Source organism: Hypanus sabinus, chromosome 28 (assembly GCF_030144855.1).
Source record: "Hypanus sabinus isolate sHypSab1 chromosome 28, sHypSab1.hap1, whole genome shotgun sequence".
Classification (NCBI taxonomy): domain Eukaryota; kingdom Metazoa; phylum Chordata; class Chondrichthyes; order Myliobatiformes; family Dasyatidae; genus Hypanus; species Hypanus sabinus.
Genome location: NC_082733.1, coordinates 9332269 through 9359829, shown reverse-complemented (window position 1 = coordinate 9359829; position 27561 = coordinate 9332269). Strand labels below are relative to the sequence as shown.

The 27561-nt window shown below is 39.2% G+C and overlaps 2 protein-coding genes across 3 annotated transcripts in view; both read left to right on the top strand.

The window, feature by feature from the left end:
* The window catches only part of cemip (cell migration inducing hyaluronidase 1), a 194355-nt gene that overhangs the window by 33794 nt on the left and 133000 nt on the right, over nucleotides 1-27561 (top strand). The window lies entirely within an intron of this gene.
* LOC132382414 (cell surface hyaluronidase-like) overlaps nucleotides 1-27561 on the top strand; it is a 115490-nt gene that overhangs the window by 66768 nt on the left and 21161 nt on the right. For both annotated transcript variants that reach the window (XM_059952577.1, XM_059952578.1), the window contains 10 exons: nucleotides 2804-2873; nucleotides 5917-6045; nucleotides 8758-8843; nucleotides 10095-10226; nucleotides 10997-11032; nucleotides 12822-12974; nucleotides 13091-13268; nucleotides 17445-17660; nucleotides 20007-20215; nucleotides 25431-25613. In XM_059952577.1, the coding sequence (XP_059808560.1) occupies nucleotides 2804-2873; nucleotides 5917-6045; nucleotides 8758-8843; nucleotides 10095-10226; nucleotides 10997-11032; nucleotides 12822-12974; nucleotides 13091-13268; nucleotides 17445-17660; nucleotides 20007-20215; nucleotides 25431-25613 (1392 nt within the window). The remainder of the gene's footprint in view (nucleotides 1-2803; nucleotides 2874-5916; nucleotides 6046-8757; nucleotides 8844-10094; nucleotides 10227-10996; nucleotides 11033-12821; nucleotides 12975-13090; nucleotides 13269-17444; nucleotides 17661-20006; nucleotides 20216-25430; nucleotides 25614-27561) is intronic.

The window sequence follows — 27561 nt, the reverse complement described above, 5'->3', positions numbered from 1 at the left end:
TAATTTCCTTTGCAATCAATGAAGTATCTGTCTGTCTATTTATCTAATGAATCTTCCCTGCACTCCCTCTAGGGCAAGTATATCTTTTTCTTAGCTGATACTTTAGTTGTGGTCTCAACAAGGTCTTAGATAAATGCAGTATGACATCTGTACACCTGTATTTAAATTCTTTCATATTCATGATAGCTGAATATTGTTGGCTTTCTGACTGACTTTCTGCATATTGACTGAATAGCACCCAGGTCCCCTTTGAAGATCAACCAATTTCTCATTATTTTTTCAAAGTACTGTACTTTTATGAGTTATGCATCCAAGTGGAAGGCTTGATTTTTTTTTACCGTTATATTATGTTCTGTCTTGGTCATTCCCTTTCACTGAATTTGCCCATGTTCTTTTAAAGATTCCTTACTACCTAGCCTGGTATCATCAACAAACTTAGAAATATGATAAGGGTGTTCTCGTCCAAATTGTTGACAGAGACTGTGAATAATTGGGACCCAAGCGCTAAATCCCCATTTTAAAAAAAACAACAACCTGCCAACCAGAGGAAAATTAGTTAATTCCCACTCTTTGCTTTGTGTAGAATAACCAATTATCAATTTTTACTTTTACGTTCAGTTTTACTTTACCACTATTTTGTGTGCTTAAAATATTACCTACCTTATCGAAAGATCCAAATATACCACATCCTCTGTTTCACCCTCATCTATTCTACTTGTCAGCTCCTTTCAAATCCTGTGTAATTTGGTTAAATATGAAGTTCCTTTCTTGAATCTATGCTGACTTACTTCAATAAAATTCTTTACAAAGTGTTCTGTTAATACACCCTTCAATAGAAACGTCAGCATTTTCGCTACCATCTATGTAAGGCAGACAGGTCAGTAGAAACCCATTTCTCTCTTTTTTTTCTTCTAAATGAAAGAAAAATGGGGTTTTGTGAGCGTGACAGAGAGGTTCGAGGCAAGGAAGTGGATGATATCCAGGTCCATGCATTAATGTGGAGATAAGTGGCTAGGGTAATGAGTTTGCATTTAGGTTGGATCAAAATTGAACTGTTATGATTGGACAGGATGGTGGGTGATGGTATCATTGTTATGCAGGGTGAGAACCAGGAAAGATGATGCAAGGGTTTAAGTTTCTAACTTGAAAGGAATCCATCTGCTGCTGGTTCCCAGCAGTCGATTTGTTAGGCTGAATCCTTTAAGTAAAAGACTTGTATTTTCAGTGAAGGTCTACTAAAACATGTGGTTTGCACTGCCTGCAGACTACTCAGTGCAAATGAAATGGTGCAGACATGGTTTTCAAACTATCCATGAATTATTAATTTTGAAATTAATATAGCGAGTCATTGGTTTTCCTGTTGAAAATTTTATTTGGTACTGCATGTACATTGTGTTGCAATTGGATGTCATATTTAGTTTATTTTTCGGAATGTTTCCAATACTACAAATAACAGACTGATTCTCTAGTCCATGCAATGTAATGAAAATGTCAGGAATTTGTTTTAACCATGTCATATTGGCTACTTATTTTACTTGTATGAGTTTTGTGGAGTTACTATGGATTTTTGAAAATCCCTACTCAAATGCATATAAACAGTTGTTGTTTGTCCATTCTATAATATGGATTGTAAGTATTACTGCTAATTGCATTTTATTTCTATATAGCTCATAATACAGAAGTAAACTTGTTCATCCTACTAGGTATAGGCCACTTCAACAGTACTCCCGTTCCTTCATGAATTTTCTCTATAACAAATTGTCCCATATTCCAATTAAATACCCCTGCCCCCTCCTACCACAGGCCTACTGTTGGCTTAAAAAGGTAATGTCATTTATTTATTGTTACTGTTTTGTAATATTTAAAGCACGTTGGTTACATATTCAACAAAACTGACTGTACTAAATAAGCAGCAAACACTAAATGCTGGAGGAACACAGCAGGTCAGGCAGCATCTACAGAAAAGAGTAAACAGTCAACATTTCGGGCCGAGACTCTTCATCGTGACTGGAAAGGAAGGAAAGAAGTCAGAGGAGAAGGTGGAGGGAGGGGAGGAAAAAGTACAAGGTAGCAGGTGATAGGTGAAACCGGGAAAGGGGAGGGGTGATATAAAGAGCTGAGCAGTTGATTGGTGAAAGGATGAAGGGCTGGAGCAGTGGGAATCTGATAGGAGAGGATGGAAGGCCATGGAAGAAAGGAAAGACAAAAGAGTACCAGAGGGAAGTGATGGGTAGGTAGGGAGATAAGGTGAGAGAGGGAAGCAGGAATGGCGATTAGTTGGGGGGGGGGGGGGCGCAATTACCGGAAGTTTGAAAAATTGATGATCATGCCATCAGGCTGTAAGCTACCCAGACGGAATATAAGCTGGTGCTGTCCCAGCCTGGATGTAGCTTCATGGCATGTGCTTGGTAGTGGGATCCTGTTGGAGATGGCAGAGGTTAGGGAGAATTATGTGCTGGACATGGAGGCTAGTGGGGTGGTAGGTGAGGACGAGGGGAATACTGGACAAGGAGTCCCGAAACATCGGCTGTTTACTTTTTTCCACAGATGCTGCCTGACTGCTGAATTCCTCCAGCGTGGTGTGCATGCTACTTTGGATTTCCAGCATTTGCCGATTTTTCTTGTGTTTGTATACTAAATAAGTGCTGGTCTAGTGAGGATTTAGACCTTACTCACACATGAGATAAACTTGGGTTCAGATCTAAAATCTCTAATAAATTTACTGTTGCAAGTTTTAAAAGTCCATTGACTATTGAGGGTATTGAATATTGTGTTACCACTAAAGGTAAATGTTAACTTACAGGGGTGTTACAACTTTCTGGATCTCCAATCCAAACAACCACCTCATCAACAATGCAGCAGCTGGTGCTCAGGTAAGGCAATACTTGGTTAATTTATAAAACCACTTTCTGGATAGCGGCCCTCACCCCATCTTTCCGCTGCATTAACAGGGATAGAGTTCCATTCTTCCCCACTCTTCCCCACAATCATAGGGATTGTTCTCTCCGTGATTCCCTTGTCCCTTCGTCCCTCCCCACTAATTTCCCTCTTGGCATTTATCCCTACAAGCAGAAGTGCTACACCTGCCCATTCAGCTCCTCCCTCACCTCCATTCAAGGCCCCAGTCCCTCCTGTGAGACATCATTTCACCTACAGATCTGTTGGGCTCATCTTCTGTATCCACTCCCAATGTGGCCTCGTCTACATTGGTGAGACCTGACCTAGACTGAGGGACCGCCTTATCGATCACCTTTACTTTATTTGCAAAAAGCAGGATTTTCCGGTAGCCAGCTATTTTAATTTCAGTCCCCGTTCCCATTCCAACATGTAGGTCCATGGCTTCCTCTTCTGCCAAGATAAGGCCATCGTCAGGTTAGAGGAGCAGCTCTATCTGGGTAGCCCATCTGGGTAGCCTCCAACCTGATGGCATGAACATCAATTTCTCTAACTTGGTAATTTTCCCTCCTCCTCTTTCCCTCGTCTTCCATTCCCACTCTTACCTCTTCTCCCCTCCTCACCTGTTTATCACCTCCCCCAAGTGCCCCTCCTCCTCCCCTTTTTCCCATGGTTCACTCTCCCCTCCTTTCAGATTCCTTCTTCTCCAGGAGGAATCTTGACCTTTTCCACCCACTTGGCTTTACTTATCACCTTCTAAGCTCGTCCTCCTTCCCTTCTCCCCACCTTTTTATTCTGCCTTCTTCCCTTGTCCTTTCCAGTCCTGATGAAGGATCTCGCCCTAAAACATCGACTGTACTCTTTTCTGTAGATGCTGCCTGGCCTGCTGAATTCCTCCAGCATTTTGTGCCTGTATTGCTTTGGATTTCCAGCATCTGCAGATTTTCTCTTGTTTGTTAAAGGAGGATTAATTTTCTAAACTTCCTCCAGATAGTCTTTTTCACCGTTGTTCTCATGATCACCCACACACCCAAATATTTGTATTCCTAACAATCACTCATTTACTAACAATATTTATTCAGGTAAGAATGACCTGCTAGTTTCTTAATCGTTGTTCGTGTATCTTTGTAATATTAGCCCATTTGTTAGATAGACTGTTTATACATGAAGAAAATTATATTTGTAGTACACTTTAGTTGCTTCATAATTGGTTTTTAAAAAAACTTACAGAAAACAAGATCACCAAGAATGCCATTGTGTCCTTATTTGTGGGTTTCTTCTGATCAGTGTGTTCTCACAAGGGAATGATGGTTGCATGCTTGTTAAATCATCAGACCAATAATCCAGTGACTAGTGAAAACAATCATAAGAAAAACACCACCAGTTGTGGAATTTAGGTTTCTGGATAAAATGCAATTATACTAGTCTCAATAATAAACACCATGAAAATTATTGGATTACAGTATCCTTTTTTTTAAAAAAAAAACATCTAATTTAGCAGTTTCCTTGTGGGGGGGGGGGACTTTGTCATACTGGGCTGATCTCAATTTATTCCAAATACATCCTAGCTGATTGAATCGAAGTGGCTTAGTAAATCAATCATTTCTGCTGTACTCAAACTTAAAATGTATGTTCTTGTACTCATGATAGTACAGAAAGTGGCCCATCAGGTCCTGTCCGTTCCTGGGGGCAATTAGTTCATTCTGTCACGTGATTTCCTCCTACACCTTCAAATTATTCTCTCTCAAACATATCTAAATGTTTCTTTGATTCAATTCACCATTAACTTGCATTAAATAGCCAATTAACTGTCCATCATGTCTTTGGGGCATGAGAGTAAACCAGAAACCCAGATGAAAACCATGTGATCATGGAGAGAATGTGTCAGTTCCATGCAGACAGCACCCAAGGTCAGAATGGAAGCTAGGGTCCTTGAGCCCAGTGAGGCAACAGCACTATCAGATGCATCACTGTGCCATGGAGCATCTGTCATTGCTCTGGGCATTAAGATTGGATACATCAAGTCACTTCCAACTCAGTAGATCTTATAAGGACCTCTTCACAAATATCTGGAGAGCTGTGCCACTGACCAGTCACACAACAACCTGACACGGTCATATTCAGAAATGTATTTCTTACAGACATACTACAATCCATGATATGTCTTGTACTATGAGGAGAACAGACTGACCAGAAGTGGGAGAAACCCTTGGAGTCATTAAATATGGTCTCAGCAAGGCTTGCTTTCTTGCTAATTTATTAATATTGGATGAGTGTTGATCAGTGGAGAGCTCGTCTTTTCTTCCAAGTCATCCACATGCCATTGCCCAAAAGACAACTCTGTCAAGTTCTGTTACACCCTGTCAAGTTCTGATACTCACTGTCAACAAGATTTTTGTGCTGAATCTACTGAATCCAAGATGTAAAAACAATTTTGTGAGCTGCAGCTGATTTTTGATAAGGATTCATTTGTCCAGAATAATAGCTATTGTAACTGGCATACTGGAGAATTAGTTAAGTTCCAGGTTGAACTGGCCGGTTTCAGTACAGAGAAGGTGAGTTACCTGAAATTAATATTTGATGGGTAAGAAATGTGTTGTTCTGTAAGATTTTATTGAGCATCTTGAATAGGACCACACAAAGTGATAAGCTTTTAGTTCTGTCTCTCTCTATAGATACTCCTTCATCTGAATATTTCCAGTAATTTTATTTTTCATTTTAAGGATTACTGTGGTTCAGGGAGCAGCTCACTACTACCTTCTCAAAGGGAACTATGGCACACCAATAAATGGAATTTCAAATAGTAGCCAGACCCTTAAACCCAAAATGCAAAAAGCAATGACAAACCTTTAAACATATTTTACATTATTTCTCTAGGATATGTGAACAATTCATTTAAGTGCGTAGACATATTTTGTAATTAAATATTCCTATGGGGAAAAAAATTGCCCTCAGTTATTTTTTGTTTTAAAATATTGGGCTTTTGTTTTAACATTCCCTGTTAATACTCTTTCTTTCCAGGACGTGGGGATATGGTATATTTTCCATCGTGCCCCTACCGGAGAATCGGTTGGCAAATATCCAGAGGGCCAATCAGAATTTACTCCTTTGGGAATATTTTATAACAACAGAGTACATTCCAACTTCAAGGTATGTATTACTCTGCTACAATAAGAGTTTTTTTTTACAATGAATTATTTTATACTGGGATTTTTTGTTTTAAAATAAGATATCCAACACCAGTAATTGTTCTTGACTATTTAAAATATAGATTGAAGATGTACCTATGTTTTCTAAGCCTAGGTTTAGATTAGATTTCAACCCAAAATTTCCTGGGCAATCTTCCTCTAGTTCTGAGGTGAGTTACAAGGCTTAAGTAGGATCTACTAATTCTTTCAACTCAGCTAGTGGTGTGGCAAGCAATGCACCCTCTATTTTGTTTTTTACAAGCTGCTCGGACCAGTCATTGCTCTGAGCAAGAAATATTTACACAGCTTGAAAACTGTGTGGCACTTTATATGAAAGAAAATTCCAGCTGCATGACAACAAAGGTTGTGTGTGTGGGAGCATTTTGGTCACTAGGCAGCCAAGCACCTGCACAGCTTAGAGGGGACAGTGGGGGCAAGAGATGCTTAATGAGATCGATGGATCATCTTAGAGGAGTGCACTACTTCTGCCATTTAAACTGAACCTTTGGGTGGTCTAGGATATTAGGTTCTTAATACCATATAGAATGTTGATCTTCCATTTTGTGTAATTATGGACCAGAGAGTGTCACTTGCAAATGGGGATGTCAAGGATGTTCTCAAAGCTTCTGAACTATTTCCTTCATCCATCTGGTAATCTTATGCAATGATGGAACTGAGAATATGTTTCAGGAGTCTGGTATTGTCTGGTATTCAGTCAAGGACAAAATAAAATAGTATTCAGAAAGTAAACACCAGGACCTTCAAGCCTGTTCCACTATTTAATACAGTCATTGCTGATCTATGCTGGCCTAAACTTCTCCTGTGTGCTAGTTCCACATATTCCTCAGTTCCCTCACTCCTTTGTAACTATGGGACTATAATTAGACCCTCTTCTGGGAACATTAGCTTGGAAAAAGATGTTGGAATACATTTACTTTCCATGCAAATGGACTTGGAGAATTTTGTGCAAACTCTGATGGTGCTAATTCTCCCATGTTTTGAGGTGTTTTTACTGGTAATTCATGTATCAAAGGTTCAGCGAACATTTATAATCAAAGTATGTATGCAATACACAACCCTGAGATTTCTCTTCCAACAGACAGCCACGAAACAAAGAAAACCATGGAATCCATTCAAAGAAAAACATCAAACACCCCACGTGCAAAAAAAAAGAACAAATTGTGCAAATGGCAAAAATGAGTGAAAAACAGAAACTATAGAACCTCAAACCACAAAGTTATCGAACAGTCCAGGAATGTTCAGTTTCAGTTCACGCTAGCCTTGTACCGTTCATTGACTGCAGGCTGTGGAGCCCCATCTGCCCTGATCAAAATTGCACAAAATAGCAACAAAAAAGGAGCAACCAGAGACCAGATACATGAACTACAGTGTCCAATCCACAAATGTTGTGAATTAAACCTTTCCCAAGACCCAAGACTCTGACACTTTCCTCTGTCAGCAGCGAATGAGAGCAAGAGAGAAAGACCAGTCACTTGCTGGCAGATTGTGCTAAACACCCACTCACCTTCCACTCCCATCCTCGTTGATTTCAATCTTCATTGACACTTTAATGGGTTTTGATGGAGTCAATCATGGCTCATGCCCTGTCTCCAGGCTTCTTGACCTTTAGGCTGCATATTTCATTCAAAACCTCACCAAACTCCCTCGAAGACAGCAAAAGCCCAAAGCACACCATCAAAATGTAGATCACAGGCTCAATAGCAGCTGAATTATATTTGAATGAAAAAGAAGTAAAGGAAGTGAAAGATGTAGTTTCATGAACTGTCTGAAGGATGCCGTCTTTGGTTATGTTGTTTCCTGGAGCCATCTTACAGTATCAAAAGCACGTAGCGGAGGACAGACTACTATTGTCAGTAGACTTGAGCATTTAGGTCAACACTCTGCAGCTTGTTGTTTGGCAGTCTTCAGATTATCTGAGGAAAATCAGCATTACTACCATTTTTCTTGCCAAATGGTCAGTTTCCATTTTTCCCACCTTTGTAATGAATTAATTAAGTTTAATTAATTAAAGTTGCATAAATCCCTTTGCAACTGTGTTATATCTGCTGAACAGCATTTTTATGCTGTCAACAAATTTAACTCTTGGTGCTTTTATCCAAGTCATTTATATAAATTGTAAGACATTGTGGCCCTAGCACCAATTGCTTTGGCACCTTGCTTATTACATTTTGCTGATCAGGATAAGACTCATTTTGTGTCCTCTCAAAACTGAGGGGTGATTTTCTAGAACAGAGGAAAGGAGGAAATTTTTTTATCCAGGGAATAGTGAATCTGTGGAATGCTCTGCCACAGACTGTGATGGAAGCCAAGTCCATGGGTATATTTAAAGTGGAAATTGATTGTTTCCTAATCAGTCAGGGCATCAATTCATATGGCGAGGAGGCAGTGTATGACGTTGAGTGGGGTCCATGATCAGCCATGATAGAATGACGGAGCAGACTCAATGGGCTGAAAGGCCTAATTCTGCTCCTATGTCTTATGGTATTATGGTCTATTTCGTGTGAACCAGTCAACCCCAACTGATGTCTGCCATGTAGTATCGTTCTTGAAATACCCATTCTTAATTATTCCAGGTATTGCTAATATGTGTTTTATCAATGAGTGCCAAACTGCAATATACCCACTGGTTGATTTCTACTCTTTGTTTCCCCAGGCTGGTCTCTTTATTGACAATGGTGTGAAGACTACCAAGTGCAATGACAAAGATCCCCGGGAAATTCTTGCCATAGACTTTGCCAGGTATAGCAGAATTAATATTTTGTTATAACAAGGTGCTGGCAGAACTCTATGGGTCAGGTAGCATCTATGGAAGCAAAGATGCAGTCAATGTTTCAGATAAAGACTGCATATTTTTCATAGTTTTAAAGGATGGATAGAGGCCTTTTGGCATATTACGTCTTTCCTAGTTCTTAGAACAGTACTTAATCCTACATGCTAAACTTACTTTTCTATTACCTTTCTTCCCTCTGATACCCATCAACACTAGACTTAGCGTAACTCACAGTAGTTGATTAATGATCAGCGTGTCTTTAGGATGTAGGAGGAAACAAGAGCTTCCTGGAAAAATATCTTGGTCAGATGGTTATGATCAGAGTGTGTAAATTCACACAGTCAGCACCAAATATTCAGAATGACCCTTGCTTGATTTGGTTCCCCCCATTTATCAAATTCAAAGCTTTGTGATTGATAATGGAATTTACAAATTGACAGGTTTACAAGAAGTTTGAAGGTCATTTGAGATTCCAACTTGTGTCAGAGCTCTGCAAGGCTTAAAGATGTAACAAGTTGGAAGAGCAAACTGGTAACTAGGAAAAGAATAGTTCCCCTTCAGGATCAGAGTGGTTGTCTATGTGTGGAGCAATGTGACATGGACAGTGTCTTAAATGAAAACTTTTCATCTATATTTACCATGGAGGTCTCAACCCAAAATGCTGCATCTGCCTGAGGGATCCATTTCTTTCCAGATGACTTGCTATTTTTCTTCAATGATAGCTTCAAGCATTTTCCCAACTACAATTGTGTAAGATATTGTATAATTTCTCACAATTCTGGCTTCTGTTTCCAATGGATACTTTTATAATAGTTCTGTATGCAGCAAAGAGAGATTATGTCCCATTCAAATATCCCGTTTAATATTTACAACCTCCAAATTTCTTGAAATGTATACTCTGCTGCGAGTGTGGGTTTGGGATAAAATGCACTGATTTTAAATGTTTGCTTAATGAATTTGAAATATTGTAACATGAAAATATTTATTCTTAGATACTTTATTTGTGGCTCTAAGTATTTTCTTATGCTCAAATGATAATGAAGAATTAAAAATTCATTAGTAATGAAAACTATGGTATTTAGCCTTCTGTTCCTGCTGAGTCCTGACTTCTGATGTCAATTAATTCCTTGGGCCTGAGTGTTTACCTTCTGTTTCCAAGACTCAAATTCCTCACAGGACCATGCCAGAACTAACACTTATGTTTTGCATCTTTGACGTAGGTTTCGCCCACATCAGAATGCTGACCCAAGACAGCCACGTGTTCCTGCTGTTATTGATGGTCTTATAGCCTTTAAAAACAATGACCACGGAGCATGGGCTAGAGGGGGAGACATTATATTCCGCAACTCTGGGTGAGTGTTGTCAAATGCTGGAAGATGTTTTTCTAATAGGAAACATCTTTGATCTACGGAAGACTGGAAGACACAGGAGTCTGCAGATGCTGGAATCTGAGACACCACAGAGTGCTGGAGAAACTCAAGCCCAGTTCAAGTGAAGAATCTTGACCCAAAAATGGGGCAGCACAGCAGCATAGCAGATGGTACAATGCTTTACAGCACCAGCGATCACTGATAAGGGTTCAATACCTATCACTGCCTGTAAGGTGTTTATACATACTCCCTGTCACTGCGTGGTTAGGGTTAGGGACAGGTGAGTTGCAGGCATGCTATGCTAGCATTGGAAGCATGGTGACACTTGAAGGCTCCCCCCCACACCCCCCGCCCATTCTTTGGACGATGTTATTCGTTGATGCAAACAACGCATTTCACTGTATGGTTCAATGTACATGTGACAAATAAAGGTAATCTGTCAGATCTTCGAAATGTCAGCTGTCCATTTCCCTCCATAGATGCTGCCTGACCTGTTGAGTTCCTTGCCCACCTTTTATGATGATATATAGAAATACTGAATGAATTACTAGAGCCAGTGGATATCAGCCTCTGAGGTAGAGGCTCCACTGTTGATTACTGCAAGTATGACACTAAAGGTATAATGTAAAACTCATTGCTATGGCTGTACAAAGATGCTGATCATTATGTACATACGTATTTCACAAAGGAATTGATGCTGTGATTTTGTGATTAAAATGTCAAATGCTTGAAATTCTTTTTTGCTTTTATAGGTTCGCTGACAATGGGATAGGTCTGACTCTAGCAAGGTAATTTTGATTTTCCAATGTTTAAGAATGTCTTCCTCAATGATTAGCATACAAGACCAAGCTATTTTAGTTTAAAATCAAAACCTTAACTTGCAGAAACATTGCTTATCAATTTCCCATGCTGACAGAGTCAAAATACAGTTCTGATGAAAGGTTATTGACCTGGAATGTTAAATAGTTCTTTATCCACAGATGCTTTTAGATAGTCTTGGTTTAAAGGCCAGGGATTAAGTAAATAGAATTCTTAAGGATCATTAAGTCCCATTATGAAATCTTAAAATTCATCCCTTTTTACAATAAAAAATACGCACTTGCTCACAGTGATGAAAAGTATTTTAGTTGCTCTGAAAAGTCATTGCAAATGTGATTAGTAATTTCCAATTGAAAATGCTGGCAATTGCAGTGTAAAGTTAGAAAGTTTACATATTTTATGCATTTGCTAAAATTTATTCAAATCTGGCAAGAATTGTACATAGTACTTTACATTTGTTATAATGGTAGACAGAATAGGAACATGAAGAAACCTTAATCCCAATGGAGATCCTGGAAGGGCATAAAATATAGAACAAATGAAAACATTAAATAACTCGGAGTGTTAGTGGAGTTGGCTTTGTCTAGAATGCAGAATACCATGTAATGTCATTACTTGGTGGGCGGCACTTCAAGAGGAGTGGATGGATAAAGGCTTGTTAGTCAGAAGCATTTTGGGTGTTTGCTTTTATTCTTTTGTTGTGTACTAAATTGGAAATAAGATAATTTGAACACTATTGAAATTAATTCTAACAGTTTGAAAGTCACATTTTGCTATTTCGTGACTATTGACTTATGATGGAAGATTAGTACCAGTAGTTAAGAAACCAGACTCCAAATCCCAATGAATGCCAAGCTGAATTATTAGGAGGTAATACAGGAGGTACCTCGTAAAATAGTGACTGAGTGTGTGTTCATGGCTTTCTGCTGCTGTAGATCATCCACTTCAAGGTTCGATGTGTTATGCATTCAAAGTTGCTCTTCTGTGCAATACTGTTGCAATGCATGGTATTTGAGTTACTGTCACCTTCCTGTCAGCTTGAAGCAGTCTGGCCGTTCTCCTCTGACCTCTCTCATTAACAAGCAATTTTTGCCAACTGAACTACCACTCACTGGATATTTTTGTTTTTCACACCGTTCTGTGTAAACTCTAGAGACTGTTGTGTATGAAAATCCAGGAGATCAGCCGTTTCTGAGATTATAAACCAGCCATCTGGCACCAACAATCATTCCATAAAGTCACTTAGTTCACATTTCTTCCCCATTCAGATGTTTTGGTCTAACCAACAATTGAACCGCTTGACCATTCCTGCATGCCTTTATGCATCAAGTTGCTGCCACATGATTGGCTGATTAGATATTTGCATTGACAATTGGGTGTACCTAATAAAATGGCCATGAAGTATAATTTTGCTAAAGGTTTTTTTTTGTGGTGACAGAATTTTAATGGATACAGAGCATAAACCATAGTAGTTTTTGTTTTCCTGTTCCACAGTTCAAGGTGTTTAATTTCCCAGGAAGCATAACAATGTTCAGAATGAAAGAACTTTAAAGCCTCAGGATATTTGTTGGTTTTGAGTGTAAATTGAAGGTGATGGAAGGAGCTATGGTCTCTAACCCTATTTTGTTGATTTTGTAGATACTGAGTGGAATGGATTAAATCTTTAAGGATCAATTAACAATAATGGAGGCACACATTATTTTTGAAAACTGATAAGAGGAAATATTTTTGATGATCATTCTGGTTTTGTTTTCATAGTGATGGAACGTTTCCAACTGATGAAGGATCAAGCCTAGAAGTGACAAGATCAGTCTTTGTTGGTGAAAGCGTTAATGTGGGTTACAATGGCGGGCAAAACAGATACTGGGGAAAGGGTGCACATGGAGAGTACAGAACACTGCCAAGAAACGGGTAGGAAATAAATAATGACAGTTTAAAGCATGTTCCATCTATATTCCAGAAAGGGTTTCACTTCATAATTCAGAAACTGCAGGAGATATTGAATTTGAGGTTTTTATGCTTTCCAGAACATTTCCCATCCGTGGATTCCAGATCTATGATGGTCCGGTCCGGCTGACACAGTGCACATTTAAGAAATACTTATCTGTCCATGACAGGTACTGTAGTGCACTTGGATTCTTTATGAGGAACCCCTGGCAAATCAGTCCCCAAAATAATGTATCTCAAGTCAAGTTGGAGAGTAGTGTAAGTTTTAATCATTTTACTGTATATTCTCAAGCATCAAGAAAGTTATTCCTTGGTAGTGGAGTCAAAATAGTGACATTTTAGATCAAAAGTGAATATTATTGTGAGAATATTTGTGTACAAGTGATCAAATATCTTGCTACAATTGTACAAAGCAGGGTTTCTCAACTGGGATTCCATGAGAGGTTGCTAGGGGTTCTGCAAGAGATCATGATTTAAAAAATAAACATAATTTTTTGAACTTCGCCCGATGCACGACGCTAGCGCTCTAAGTGGTGGACAGTGAACGAGCCCCCCCTGTTGACAATCTCATTAGAGGTCTCTCAGTCCAGTATGGCAGTGCACAATGTGTTAAATTTGGTTGAGTCCATTCTCAGTTTTGACATGAGGTAGGGGAGGCCATTGATAATTGGTGAGCACTCTGTTGCACAGAGGGGAGGAACGTAGGCTGATGATGAGTGCTGTATTCCATGGAGGGGAGGACAGTAGGTTGATAATTGGCAAGCGCTGTATTACACACACGGGGATGGTAGGCTGTTGAGGAGTCTGAAGCGCATTTTCCGAGCATTGAATGGATTCGCCCAACTTGGGCTGTGATGTCCTGAATTACCTCCCCCAACTTCCCCTTGCATGCCGCTGACTGGCTTATGGGAGCAGAAACTACCAGTGTAACAGAAAATTGGAGGGAACTTTTCATTCTAAAGACGGTCCAGTGTGGCGATTTTTGAAGAGGAGGTATGAGATGAAAGACAAGGATTCTGGGCCTAGGTCAAGGTTAATGATGAAGAATTACAATCTTCTGAGTCACTTCACTGCACTAGTGCAACAACGGACACTAAAAAAGGCAGTTCCCTCAAAGCAGCACAATTGATGCTGTCGGCTGAAAGCTGCATGTCCTGCAGGCAGTGTCCTGGTGGAAAATGTATGTTGCCAGCACATGCCATCTCAGAGAATAGTCACTGTGCAGGTATCTCTGCAGGGTCCTGAGGAGAAGAGCTGCCAGCTGGATGCGCATAAACACCAATGATTGGCCATTCTCCGTGAATGGAAGACTCAGGACTGCAGAGTGACCCAATGCCTCCTGTTGCCCCAGAAGAAGTCCACCAGCCTCTCCTGGGCCCTGGAGACAAAAGCAGTGGGAGGGGCCAAAGTAATTAGCTAATAATCTATCTTTACAATGAGAACTACTTATCAATGGATTTTACATGGACTGGTGATCCAGGTTGGCCTGTTCCATTATGCCTCGTCTGTGGCAAACAACTTACAAATGTAGCAATGGCTCCAGTAAAATTGAAAGGACCCTGAACTACAAATCACAGCCGTATGACGCATGAAAAGTGCTGATTATTTTAAACGACTATTGGAATCTCAAAACAAGCAGGTTAAGGCTTTTCAAAATAAAGTCACAGTCAGTAAAAAAAAATATTCAGGAGGCAAGTTATTTAGTAGCTTTAAGACCAAAACGGAAAACCTATACAAAAAGCACATCAATCTCCTGCTGCATACAGAAATCTGATGGCTGAGCAGAGGAAGAGTCCTCAACGGGGTGTTTGAGCTGAATGGTGAATTTCAAGAGTACTTTCAAGAAAATGGTAGGCCAAGCTTTGCTGAGAGCTTTGAAGATGAAGAATGGCTGCAGAAACTAGCCTACTTAACAGACACTTTTCATCATGTGAACCAGTTGAACAAGTCTGTGCAAAGCCCTGGAGAAAATGGAAACTGGATCTTTAAAAGGAGACTGAAGTTTTAGAAAACTCATGCTGCAAAAAGAAATCTTGAAATGTTTCCACTGCTGCTTGGGCTTGAGAGTGAGGAAGGATATCAGAAAGTCTTGAATTTTTATTGAAAACCACCTGAACACTATTTGAAAATTGAACAGTATTTTTCCTCCCCTTCAACACAAGTGTATGGATGAGAGACCCTTCCTCTGAGTCTTCTGCTCAGTCTGAGAACTTGACTTTGAAAGAAGAGGAAGAACTTTGTGAGCTGCACTCTGATCATGCACTCAAGGTGAGACGTACTGACCTGCCCCTGGACAAATGCTGGATTTCTGTGTAAGAGTATCCTGTTATTCATAGGAAAGCAATGAACATTGTGCTGCCATTTTCAATGTCCTACATGTGTGAGCAAGCTTTATCTTGTTTAACAAGCATCAAGAGCAAGGATAGAAGTGACTCGTTTCATTTGAAGGTAAAATCCCTGTGTTCTTTTCTCAAGTTCTACCCAGAATTGAGAAATTTATTATGCTTGCCTTATGAGTTTTTAAAATTTATGAAAGAAAAAGAAAGAGTAATTTCAAGGAAGGTAAGCTATTTGCTTTTCCCCCCCAAGAAAGGTTGGCTAAAAATTCATTCTCTACTGAAAAGAGCGTTGACAATTACTTTTGTATTATTACATCTTTAACTTACTGATCAAGCTAATGTACCATGAGCTCTAGCTATAATAATTTGTATGCAGGGCTTCCCTGATACCTGAAAAATTATTTCAAGTGTTTCTCTAGGACAAAAAGGTTGAGAAAGGGTGGTATAAAGCCTTGGTAGGACTTGTCTGCAATTTAATCTCCTTTCTTGAAAAGGGGTAACTTGCTCCAGATGCACTATCATCCCCTCAGTAATAATCAGCATCTCAGATAGCATTGAGGAAGTGTATAGGAGTGAGATAGATGAGCTGGTGGAGTGGTGACTCAACAATAACCTTGCACTCAGCATCAGAAAGACTGGGGAATTGATTGTAGACTTAAGAAAGGTAAAATACGGAGAATACTCCAGTCCTTATCGAGAGGTCAGCAGTGAAAAGAGTAAGCAGCTTTATTGGATGTTAATATCTCAAAGGATCTATCCTGGGCCCAACATATTTATGCAACCATGAAGAAGGCACTCCACTGGTTATACTTCATTAGGGATTTGAAAAGATTTGGTTTGCCATCAAAGACTCTAGCACATTTCTACTGATGTTCCATTATAACTGGTTGCATCACCACCTAGCATGGAAGCTACAATGCACACAATCAAAAGAGGCTGCAGAGGGTTGAAGGCTCAGCCAGCTCCATCGTGGACATGAGCCACCCAACAATCAAGGACATCTTCAAAATGTGGCATCTCAAGAAAGTGGCATCCATTATTAAAGGCCCTCACTATCCAGTACATGCTCTCTTCTCACCACTACCATCAATGACGAGATACAGGAGCCTTAAAGTGCACACTCAATATTTTAGAAGTTTGCAAAGATTTGGCATGTTTATCTACAACTTCGACAGACATCTATAGATGCACAGTGGAGAGTATACTGACTTGTTGCGTAATGGCCTGACATGGAAACGCCAATGCTCTTGTATGGAAAAGCCTGCAAAAAGTAGTGGATAGAGCCTATTTCACCACCAGTAAAACTCTTCCCACCACTGGGCACATCTGCAAGGAGTGCTGTTGCAGGGAAACAGCATCTGTCATCAAGGATTCCTATCATCCAGGTGATACTCTCTTCTCACTGCTGCCATCAGAAGGATGGTACAGGAGCCTCAGGACCCACACCACCAGGTTCAGGAACAAATAAGAGAAAATCTGCAGATGCTGGAAATCCAAGTAACACACACAAAATGCTGGAGGAACTTAGCAGGCCAGGCAGCATCTACGGAAAAGAGTACAGTTGATGTTTTGGGCCAAGATTCTTCAGCAAAAAGAGAAAAAAGATGAGAAGTCAGGGAGTTATTTGCTTTTTGTATTTTGCAGTTTGTCTTTTGCATATTGGTTGTTTGTCCATCTTGTGTTTGTTTTATTTTCATTGATTCTATTGTGCTTTTTGTAATTACTGCGAATGCCTGTGTGTGTATATATACTTTTGAACTCTTGCTCACCACTTGAGCACAAATTTACCCGAAGTAGCTTTACTTCTAAAGGTCTCCAAGCTACAGCAGGAGGATATGGTTGAAATTTCCAATGATTTCTCAGTGTTGTTATACACAATACATTGAGTGCAATGTGTGAGAACATCTGTTTCCATTCTGTTGAATGAAACTAGCAGAGGTCATCTACAAGGTACTGTTTCAGCACTCGTTCTATGTGCAGAATAATTTCTCTCTATTTATCAGGTCCTCAGTTTTGCTTTACTGTATAGAAAGCATGACTGAGAACAGTTTCTTCTTGTGTACCTCTTCTAATTTCTTTCATTGTTCCCCATCAGGTTAATCTTGAAGTATTTTTTGGCAAACCAGGACAGTGGTTTGGAACCAACAGCCTCGATGGCGACAGGACTTCTATTTTCCATGATTTGGATGGTTCAGTGACTGGATTTCCCGATACATTTGTAGCAAGGGCTGACAACTACTTGGTCCGCCATCCAAGCTGCCTTAGTGTACCAAGGTGGAATGGTGTCATTTGCACTGGCAAGTATGCCCAGGTGAATTTCAGTCAGGTTAAACATGCAACTCTAGTGTGTATTGTGTTTCACCATTCAGAAGTTTTGTTTTACAGTTATCACATTCAAGGAATGATTTGGGTGTTTTAAGCCCAGAATGCAGCCTCTAGAAGTGTTCACACTGATGGAACAACATCTGATGTGAACCAATACGGCAGCTAAGGTGCCCAAATTGCAAGCCGTGCACTGGTTTTTAAATTTAGGCAAAGTCAATGTGATACAATTGCACTATTAAATAATTGTAATGTGGTGCTTTTACAAGAGATTATGGTAACAAAATTAAGGCTCATGTGACTGAGTCTATGCTTTTGCATGGATAGAAGATATGTGCTTAGAAATCCATTTGCAAAGTAGTATTATTCAAGTATTATGCACCTAGAGGCATTTCATTTCTTTTTTGAAGTAAAAACCAGTAGCAGTCATTTCCAGGTCTTTTTGAGTCACTTAAAATTTGACCTGGGACGTGGTGTCAGTCACCCTTACAATTCTGACTCAACAGAACCACCAACTGCAATGTAGCATTTGGAGTATCGTTGGGAAGCTTGTACCATATTGCCTCTATGGTGCTTGTCACTGAATGCTGCCAGGACAATTAGGACAATTTAAAGCCTACACTTCCAAACTGGGAGAACTCAATATGATTAAATGTATATGCCTAAATTCTTCTGCCTTCTAGCTACAATATGTGGCCACAAACTCCTGAGTGTCCTCTTCCCCATGCACTTCAAATGTTTCCACCAAACATGATCACTAATTTACCAACACACCCATCAGTCCCTCCCTCCCACCTTTTAGCCTTCAGTGCTCTAAGCTCCTCCAGGCTCCTTTTCTGTACATCCTGTCTGTACCATTTCTCAATCCCAGTCTATGTTTTGTGGGTGCAATAATTTTATGTTGTGGCTGAATATCAAGACAGTCATTTGCCCAGGCTATCTTTTCCTAGTTCACCATAGTTAGTTCTGTTTTATACACTTCATCTGTGTTACCCTGGATAGAACTAGGTATATTGTTTCCTATAATTATTTCCATCCGTGGTAACACAGATGGGTTGTATAAGAATAAATATGTAGGTGATTTTCGTTTGTTCACTGTACTTAGTGAGACATCTAAATTCTATTATTGCATTTTGACTGATGGGTCTATTTGAATGATTAGATGAGAAGTCCTTCTCCTAGTTTTCCGATTATTGGAAAGTAAATTCAGATAGATACAAACATGTTGTAACAGGATATTGGTTAAGTAGTAAGTGGAGTATAATATGGGAAAATATGAGGTGATCTATTTGGTAGAATAGGTTTTAAATGATCGTAGACTGAGAACATGTTTGTATAAAGACAGAACTGGATATCTTTCTGCATCAATAAAAAAAATCTAACATGTAGGGATTGGCAACAATTAAAGCTTAAGAGCTAGGACCAGGAGTAAACTGTCTATCCCCTTGAACATACTCTTAATGTTTGTCGAGTTCATGACTGATCTTCTTCTACCTGAGTGTCATTTTCCAGCTCTACCTTCATTTCTCTTGATTTCTTAATATCCAGAGATCAATCAATCACTGTTCTGAAAGAAAGTGAGTCACTAGGGTGGAGAATTTCAACAGTTCATGTCTACCTGTTCTGAAACTGTAGCTCCCTGGTTCTGGACTTCACCGTTGAAAAGATCCTCTCTGCATCCAGCCATTTAGCCCATTAAAATATTGTAAGTTTTGATGAAATCTCATTTCATTCTTCTAAACTCAAGTACTCTCTCCCAGTTTACTCGATCTCTCCTTGTGCAGCAAATTCACTGCCTGTAAACAGTCCCATGCATCTTCTCTGCATTGCCCGTAAGGCAAGCACATACTTTTCTAGGTAGGGATACCAAAGCCATGTAGAATATTCCAGGTGTGCTCTCACCAATGTCATGTATAAATACAATTAGATGTATTACTCTTGTAATCAAACCCTTTTACTGTAAACACAATTTGCATGATGGTTTCCCAGAATTTGTGTAGAAGGATGTTCAGTTCCCCTTGAGCATTAGCACTCCATGATTTCTCACTATTTAACAAATATAGAAGGGAATATGATACTTGTAGTAAGTCATTACTATGAAATAGTTCAATATATTGTCATGGACAGATAATTTCAGCTTGAGGTTTACAATAAGTAAGTGGGTCAATATCCTGGATCTCCTGTTTCTAACCTTGTTGTGGAAACACCACAAGGGCTGTGTTACTCCAAATGTCACTAGAATCCTATCAGTACACCCAGGAAAGGACAAGATCTGTTTTAAACATTATCAGTTGTTTCCAAAAATGTAATGCCTATTTCCCATTATTTTACATAGCTTTATGTTCAAGCCTGGCATCCAGAGAATCCATCTCTCTTGATTATGAAGGATTTGTATCCAAACCACCCACTGAAGCTTCAGGGTGTGAATCGTAGGGCACCCTATCAGCAGTACCAGCCGGTCGTCATGCTTGAACAAGCCTACACATTATTGTGGAATGGTAGTACACCTGAGCAGATTGTCCTCTACCCAATTAACTTTAACAGGTAACTTACAAACACAATGTTGGGAATGCTCAGCAGGTCAGGCAGTATCTGGAGAGAGAAATGGAGTTAATGTTTCAGTTTGTTGACTTTTAATTACATGCCCTGCTCTATTTCTTGTTTTTCACTGAGCTCTGTCCAGCCTGTGCTGAACACCATACTCATCCCTATTCTGATGTGAACGGAACTGTTTTTGATTGTGTTGCACTCTCAAACCAAACAAAAATTTGATCTGTGCTCTTCATGGAAAGTAGATACCTGAACTAATACAGAAAGCATTGGATACACTGTACATCCACCCTTCATCATCACTCCTGTTGGCGTTCATGTCTTTAGCTGACTGGACTCCCCTTCCTTAGAAGTTGTTTATCCTAAGTTGTTTATCAACTTATCCTAAGTTGTATTCTCCCGCTCAAACTGGGAAGAGATGCCACTGTAGATATTTTGAGCATATAAATTCTTTGGAGAAGAATGCATTAATATGATGGAATTTGACATTGAACTACATCATTTTCAAATTCAGTATGTAGATGCATCTTAAATTTAAGTGACAGAAGTATGAGAGGTGAATTTGCCATGACTGATTGGGAGAATATACTCAAAGTATGACTGCAGGTGGGCTACAGTTAGCACTGAAAGAAGAAATGCAGAAGTTGCAAACTCAAGTATTCCTTTAAAAACATAAAACCCAAAAAAGAAAAGTGATTCATCAGTGGCTGACAAGAGTAATTATAAATTGTAGTAAATCAATGGAAAAGGCTCTTTTTAAAAAAAAATCAAAATGCTGCCAATGCTGTAAGTTTGAAATAACAGAAAATGCTGGGTCAAGTTGAACTGGGTTGTAGAGAAAATAATTTTAACAAATGAAACTACCAATGCTGGCAATCTGAAATAAAATCAGAAAAAGCTAGAAACAATCAGCAGACCAGACAGCATCTGGGGAAGGAAAAAAAATGGGTTAACTTTTCAGATCATAGACTCTTCATTAGGACTGTAAATGAGAAATAAAAAGGGCAAATCTAATTTGCAGAGAAATTGGCAGTTGGAAGGGAAAGAACAAAGGGGATATTGGTGAGACCAGTTTTAATAGGTTTCTGGGGCAGTTAGACTATAGTTATGCTTCTTTGTTATTAATTACTTTTAACAGGATCATGGGACATGCCCAGCAGGTTAGGCAGTACCAACAGAGAAAGAAAAACTGAACTCTTATTATTATTGTGTATTCTTTTTTTCCTGCTCTATTTATTTCTTGATTAAGGTGCTTTATCTACAATGTGGCTACTAATTGTAATAATATAGAGCCTTGGTAAAAATGCCACTGGAGTACTGTGTGAAGTTTAGAGCTTCCTATCCAAGAAAAGATGCACTCATGATAGAGGGAGTGCAACAAACCCAATTACTGGGATGGTGGATTCGCTATATTGAGTTGACTTTGCTTGTGTTCTTGAGAATTGATTGCTATCTCGTGGATACTTGAATAGAATAAGAAGAAATTTCATTAAAAACATAAACAACTTCTGGGGTTCAGTGTGCTAAGTCAGGAAGGATGTTTCCCTGGAGGAGGGTTGGTCATTGTGTTCATTCAGAATAGAAATTGATAGCTTTCTGGATATCAAGGGATACAACTGTAGTGCTGAAATACTACTGAGGTGAATTATAATCTTAATGAATGGCAAAGCAGGCGTACAGGGTTGAATGGCCCACTCCCACTTTTTTATGCTATGCCTTGTTCTGCCTATCTTTCAATCCTCCAAGCAGTTACATATTGCTTTTGTCCAAAAACAGAAGTTACCAGGCTAATAATTGGAACAGGTAGGTTACCTTATCTGTAAAGGTTGGACAAGCTTGGTCTGTATCTGCTGGAGTTTAGAAGAATGAGGGCACCTTGTTGAAACATACAAGATACAGCAAAGACAATGGAAGCAGGCAAGATTCTGTCTTGTGGTATTTAAGTCCTCGATTCCAGAACTAATTGCCCCTCGGACTATATTATCCTTGTATAGTTGCAATAGTAGCATCTAGATGACTGTGGAAAATTGCTAAAATATGCTATAATTGTAAAAAAGCAAAGCAGATCTATTCTATCTATTCTTAATAATAGAAAAGTGATGCAAGATATAGATGAGATGCTGTCAAGTAGTACTTACTCACAATAACCTGTTTGTCAGCAACCAAGATAGTACTCGTTGCAGCTTTGATCCAAACATAAAATAAAAGAGCTGAATTCAAGAGACAAAGTGAGAGTCATGACTATTGACATCAGGAGCATCAGTGATTGAAGATGGTAATGGTTATTGCAGGTCAATCATCCCAGACCTAGGATATTAGTATTTCTAACATCCAAGTCCTCCAGCTTGGAAGTATATAATCTAAAGCTCAGTCTAAACTCTAGGTTTCTCTTCCTGACAGCACAGTGGGAGCAACTTCAGTAGAAGGACATGGGTGTTTCTCTAGGGCTATATCCTGAAAATAAAAATGTTAGAAGGGAACTTGCAGAGTATGTCATTTAGGTACTCAGGCTAGGTCTTGGAGAGGTCAGATGGGTAACAAGTGAAGTATTCTCAAAGCTAATGCAGAACATTGTCTCTTTCTACAGAGGGTGAATGCTAGAAGCCTGTACTTTTAATGAAAATGACATAAGGTCAAATTCCAACATTGTAGCTTAAGAATATAAGTATAATTTTGGAAGTAGCTAATAAGAGTAACAGATCTTAAGTAGAAGGGCATCAATTTTTCATGTTGGAGTCAACAGCATACCATGTGCAGTTTTGTGGTCAGCCCACCCAGTACAACACTTTCTGCTGTTCTATTTTGTCCCACTTGCTAAAATGATATGCAGTGTACTTCCTTATTAAAACAGAATTTGTTGTTCAGAATCCACAATGATTCATATAGCCCTACACCCCAACATCAGCATTAATGGTGGAACTTACCTGTGTATCTCTGTGAAAGTCTTAATTTCCACCACTTTTGCTGGCCTCCGTCTATTGGCAACTATGGTGCACCTTGCTGCTGCAGTGCTATACTGAATTGCTCATGGAAATGGATAGGGTTACGCAACCCTCTGCAAATTTCACAGCTTTCACACAGTGTGAGAGATAAGGTGGGCTTTTGTAAGCAGCACCTTCATGTATGGACATCAATGCCACAGAGTCTTCTTCAGAGGTCTTGCTCCCCTATGCGATAGAATCAAAGCCTCAATCCATAATATTACATGCAGTAGCTGGTGTGCAATGGTTACTAACCCATGTTTTTTAAAAATGTGCAAATGGTGATAGGTCTGATTTATTGCACTCCTCTCCTAGCTGAAGAATTAGGATGCTTTGGCATCACCATTGTGGCCATGACAAATCGGAGATAGCCTATGTGTTGGGTACATTTTCCTGGAAGTGGATCTCCAACATCACAGAGAGGACTTCACCTACAAGAAAACAAAAGCTAATTTGGGATCTCAACAATTTACTTCATGGAATTAGTAGTGCTTCATATCAGCTCGCACTAACCTGGAACCGTTGCACCATGGTCATTAGTACAAAATAATTTGATTATACAAGAGGAACTTCAACTCTGACCTTAATAATCCTAACACATCCCAGCACCTCTATAAATGGATGAAGACTGAGGACCAGCAGACCTAAAGAAGAGGTGTAAAGTGCAAGGGCCGCTTGATGACAGCCATATCATGAAAGTTCTTTTGCCCTGTTGAAGCAAGAATGGTGAAGGGCAGACAGGGTAAACACCTGCTGGAAGAGTAATTAAAGATCTCAGCATGACTCCAACCCTTTGAAGCCTCATGTCCTGCCTTACTATCACTTCTAACTGACAGAAAGTCAAAGGGGTTACATGCCAACTAAAAAAATAAGGCCTTCGGAAGAAATAATTTTCTTGCTACGGTTCTGTAATTACCACTTTATTATCAATCCGCAGCATCCACATTGGGAAATCATAGGATATCAGAGAACCTCAGAATAACTGTAATCAAAATTCTTTTTTAGAAAAGAGCCGATCCCAAAAGTTCTCTAGGGAAGGTCTTCTTCAGGCACCCTCTTCCAGTGGCTGAATGGCTGCTCCCTGAATAACGGCAAGGATTCTGTCTGGTTAGAGACCAACAGGCATGCAGTAACATTAGTATTGTACATGACTCATTGACCTCACTAAATCCTTTGATTTTGTTAACCAGAAGAGGCTGTCAAACATTCCCCTTAAATCTGACTGCCTGCAGAAATTCATCTCCATCTTGCAGTGGACGCTTTATTAGGTATCTCCTGTAACTGGTTCATGGTCTTCTGCTACTGTAGCCCATCCACTTCAAAGTTCGACATATGAGCTCAGGGACGCTCTTCTGTTAGTAATGGTTATGTGAGTCACCGTTGCCTTCCTGTCAGTATGAACTAGTTGGGCATTCTCCTCTGATCTTCCTCATTAACAAAGTGTTTTTGCCCAAGGAATTGAAGCTTTCTGGTTATTTCTTGTTTATTACACCATTCTCTGTAAACTCTAGAGACCGTTGTGTATGAAAATCCCAGGAGATCAGCAGTTTTTGAGATCCTCAAACCACCCATTCTGGCACTAACCATCATTCCATGGTCAAAGTCACTTAGATCACATTTCTTTCTTATTCTGATGTTTGGTCTGAAATGCTTGATCTTGTCTGCATGCTTGTCATGATTGCCTCACCAGGCAGCAGTTAGCACGGAACTCACCATGACCCCAATCATACACTTCCACCCAACTTTCTTTAATGTGACAATGATTCCATTTCCCATACTCCCTTTAAACTTCCATAGTTCACTGGGAAATTTATTATAATGCTGAGTAACGTAAAACTAAATGGAATTTAAAATGCATTGATGTATTTATGTAAACAACACAAAACAGCTCAGAAAATTTGTTAATCTGGCGATACAAATGGCAAGTGTGCTGGATTATGTGAATTTTACTGTAGTTTGTCAGGTCCAGGGAATATGAATAAGGATTAGATGACATTACATTGGGATTGTTCCCATCTTTACCTCTCAATCCTTTTGATGTAATTTACTTTCAAGCATACTCTATTTCGAAGAAACTAGTGAAATGCATGCTACCCTAGTGATCCAGATCGTGGATAGGAAAAAATACTAGAAAATAGATCTACATATTTCAGAGTTTAAAAGGAAGGAAAAGAAATACCTATTTTGTAATGTGGAGAGCTAACTATATTCTATTACTGATATTACAGGGGGGACTGGATACAAGTTGGCCTTTGTTATCCCAGAGGAACAATTTTTAAAGTTATGTCAGATATAAACCAACGAGCGAATGGAAGATTACACAGTGTGAAACGATATAAAGCGGCGTCATCCTTAAGCATTCTTCAAAGTTACCCAAGCAAGAGCCTGTATTTTTTTGACATCAATTCTGGGTAGGTCCATATCATGTGATACTTGTGGTAATTGTAACCAAAGTAGATGATGTTGGGTCAGCTGCTCGTAATACATCTTCCCCATTAAGTGCTTTAAATTTCACACCGAGTCTGAATGTACTTGTTGCAGTTGACTAGAGTATAGATGTACATTCCATTAAAAGAGCTAATGTGGAATTAAAATAAATCAGGTAAATTCCATGATCTGGTAAATTTTATGTAACTGCTCCTAAGTAGTAGACCTCCAGTTTTCCAGCATCACTCCCATATCCAATCAGAACAGGAAGATAGTGTTCAATGCTTTGATTTATAACTTCCCTGCTTTCAGGTTTTCTTTGGTTCTTATTTTGTTGGTCAACATCATGCTTCTTCTTCCTTGCACCTCTCTTTGTCTTGATCCCTGATGCATTCCACACATTCTTCCTCTATGATACTTTTGTCAATCCAGTTCATCCTATCAATATGTAGATTAAGATCTCCCATGATAATTGCAGTTCCCTTCAAACATAACCCTGATATTTCCCATTTTACAAACTGACATATTGAATGTTCAGACTTGGGAGACCATAGACTACATCCATCTTCATCTTCCTTTCCCTAATGTTCAGGTTTCAATCCAAACTGAATCATGATTTTACATCACCCCCGTTAAGTGCATTTATATCAACGCTCAATGGTACCGTGGTACCTGCCTTTATTAACAATGCTGCCCCATTTCCTTTTCCCTTGACCTATTCCTTTGTAACATAAAACATAGAACAGTACAGCACAAGCCATTCAGCCCATTGTGTTGTGCTGACTCTTTAGCCTACTCTAAGATCAATCCCTCCCACATTGCCCTCAATTTTTCTTTCATCCATGTGCCTATTCAAGAGTCTCTTAAATTCTCCTAATTTTTTTTTTTGCCTCAAACACCGCTCCTGGAACCTACCACTCGCTGCAGGGGAAGAAAAACCTTTGACATCCTCCAAATGTTTTATAGCTATGCCTGTTCATACTATCCACTTCTGCCCTGGAGACAATATCACTGGCTGTCCTCTCTATCTATACCCCTTATCATCTTGTACATCTCTGTCAAGTCACCGCTCATACTCCTCTCCAAAGAGAAAAGCCCTAGCTTGCTCAACCGATCTTCATAAAACATGCTTACATTATATATAAACAGCACATAATATGAAACATTGAACACCCAGTCCTGGTCAGCCTGTAACCACATTTCTATGATAGCTATTACATTATACTCATATGTTGCTAGTGTCTATCAACTCATCTATCTTGTTGCAAGTGCAATGTGCATTCAAATAAGCACCATCAAACTTTGATTTTTTTTAAAACAGTTGTTCACAGTGCTCGATTGGCTTTGTTTGACTTATTTTTGTTTACATCTGTCATGGCCTATCACACCGTAGCTGTCAGTTTCCTCTCACTGTCATGCCATTGTCCTTTCCTTTCCTCCTGGTTTTTTTAAACCTTCCATTCTTGGAGCCATCCTCCCTCTGTGTGAATATTTCAAAAATAATCAATGGAAAATCTAATTCATGAATATGAGGCATCTCAGGGAAAGTTGAAAGAAAAAAAAGATTTATCTACGTATACGTTCAAAACATCCCAATAGACTTTATGACCAATGAGATAATTAACTTTGGAACACAGTTACTCTCTGATGTAAAATATCTGTCAGGTAATTTGCACAAAACTAGTGTTTAACTAAAGCAATGAGATAATGTCCAGATAGTGCTTTAATGAAATGACGATTGAGTGATAAATACTGGTCAAGACACAATTCTTTTAAAAAAAAACACTTCTCTGAAAGGGTGCTAGTGGAGAGAAGATGACATTATATAACATTATATATAATTTATATAATTATATAACATTACATTCATGAGAAGGCTCCTCTAGCAATTCAGCCCCCCGTCGCTTTGCATTGATGTGCCAGGTAAGTTTT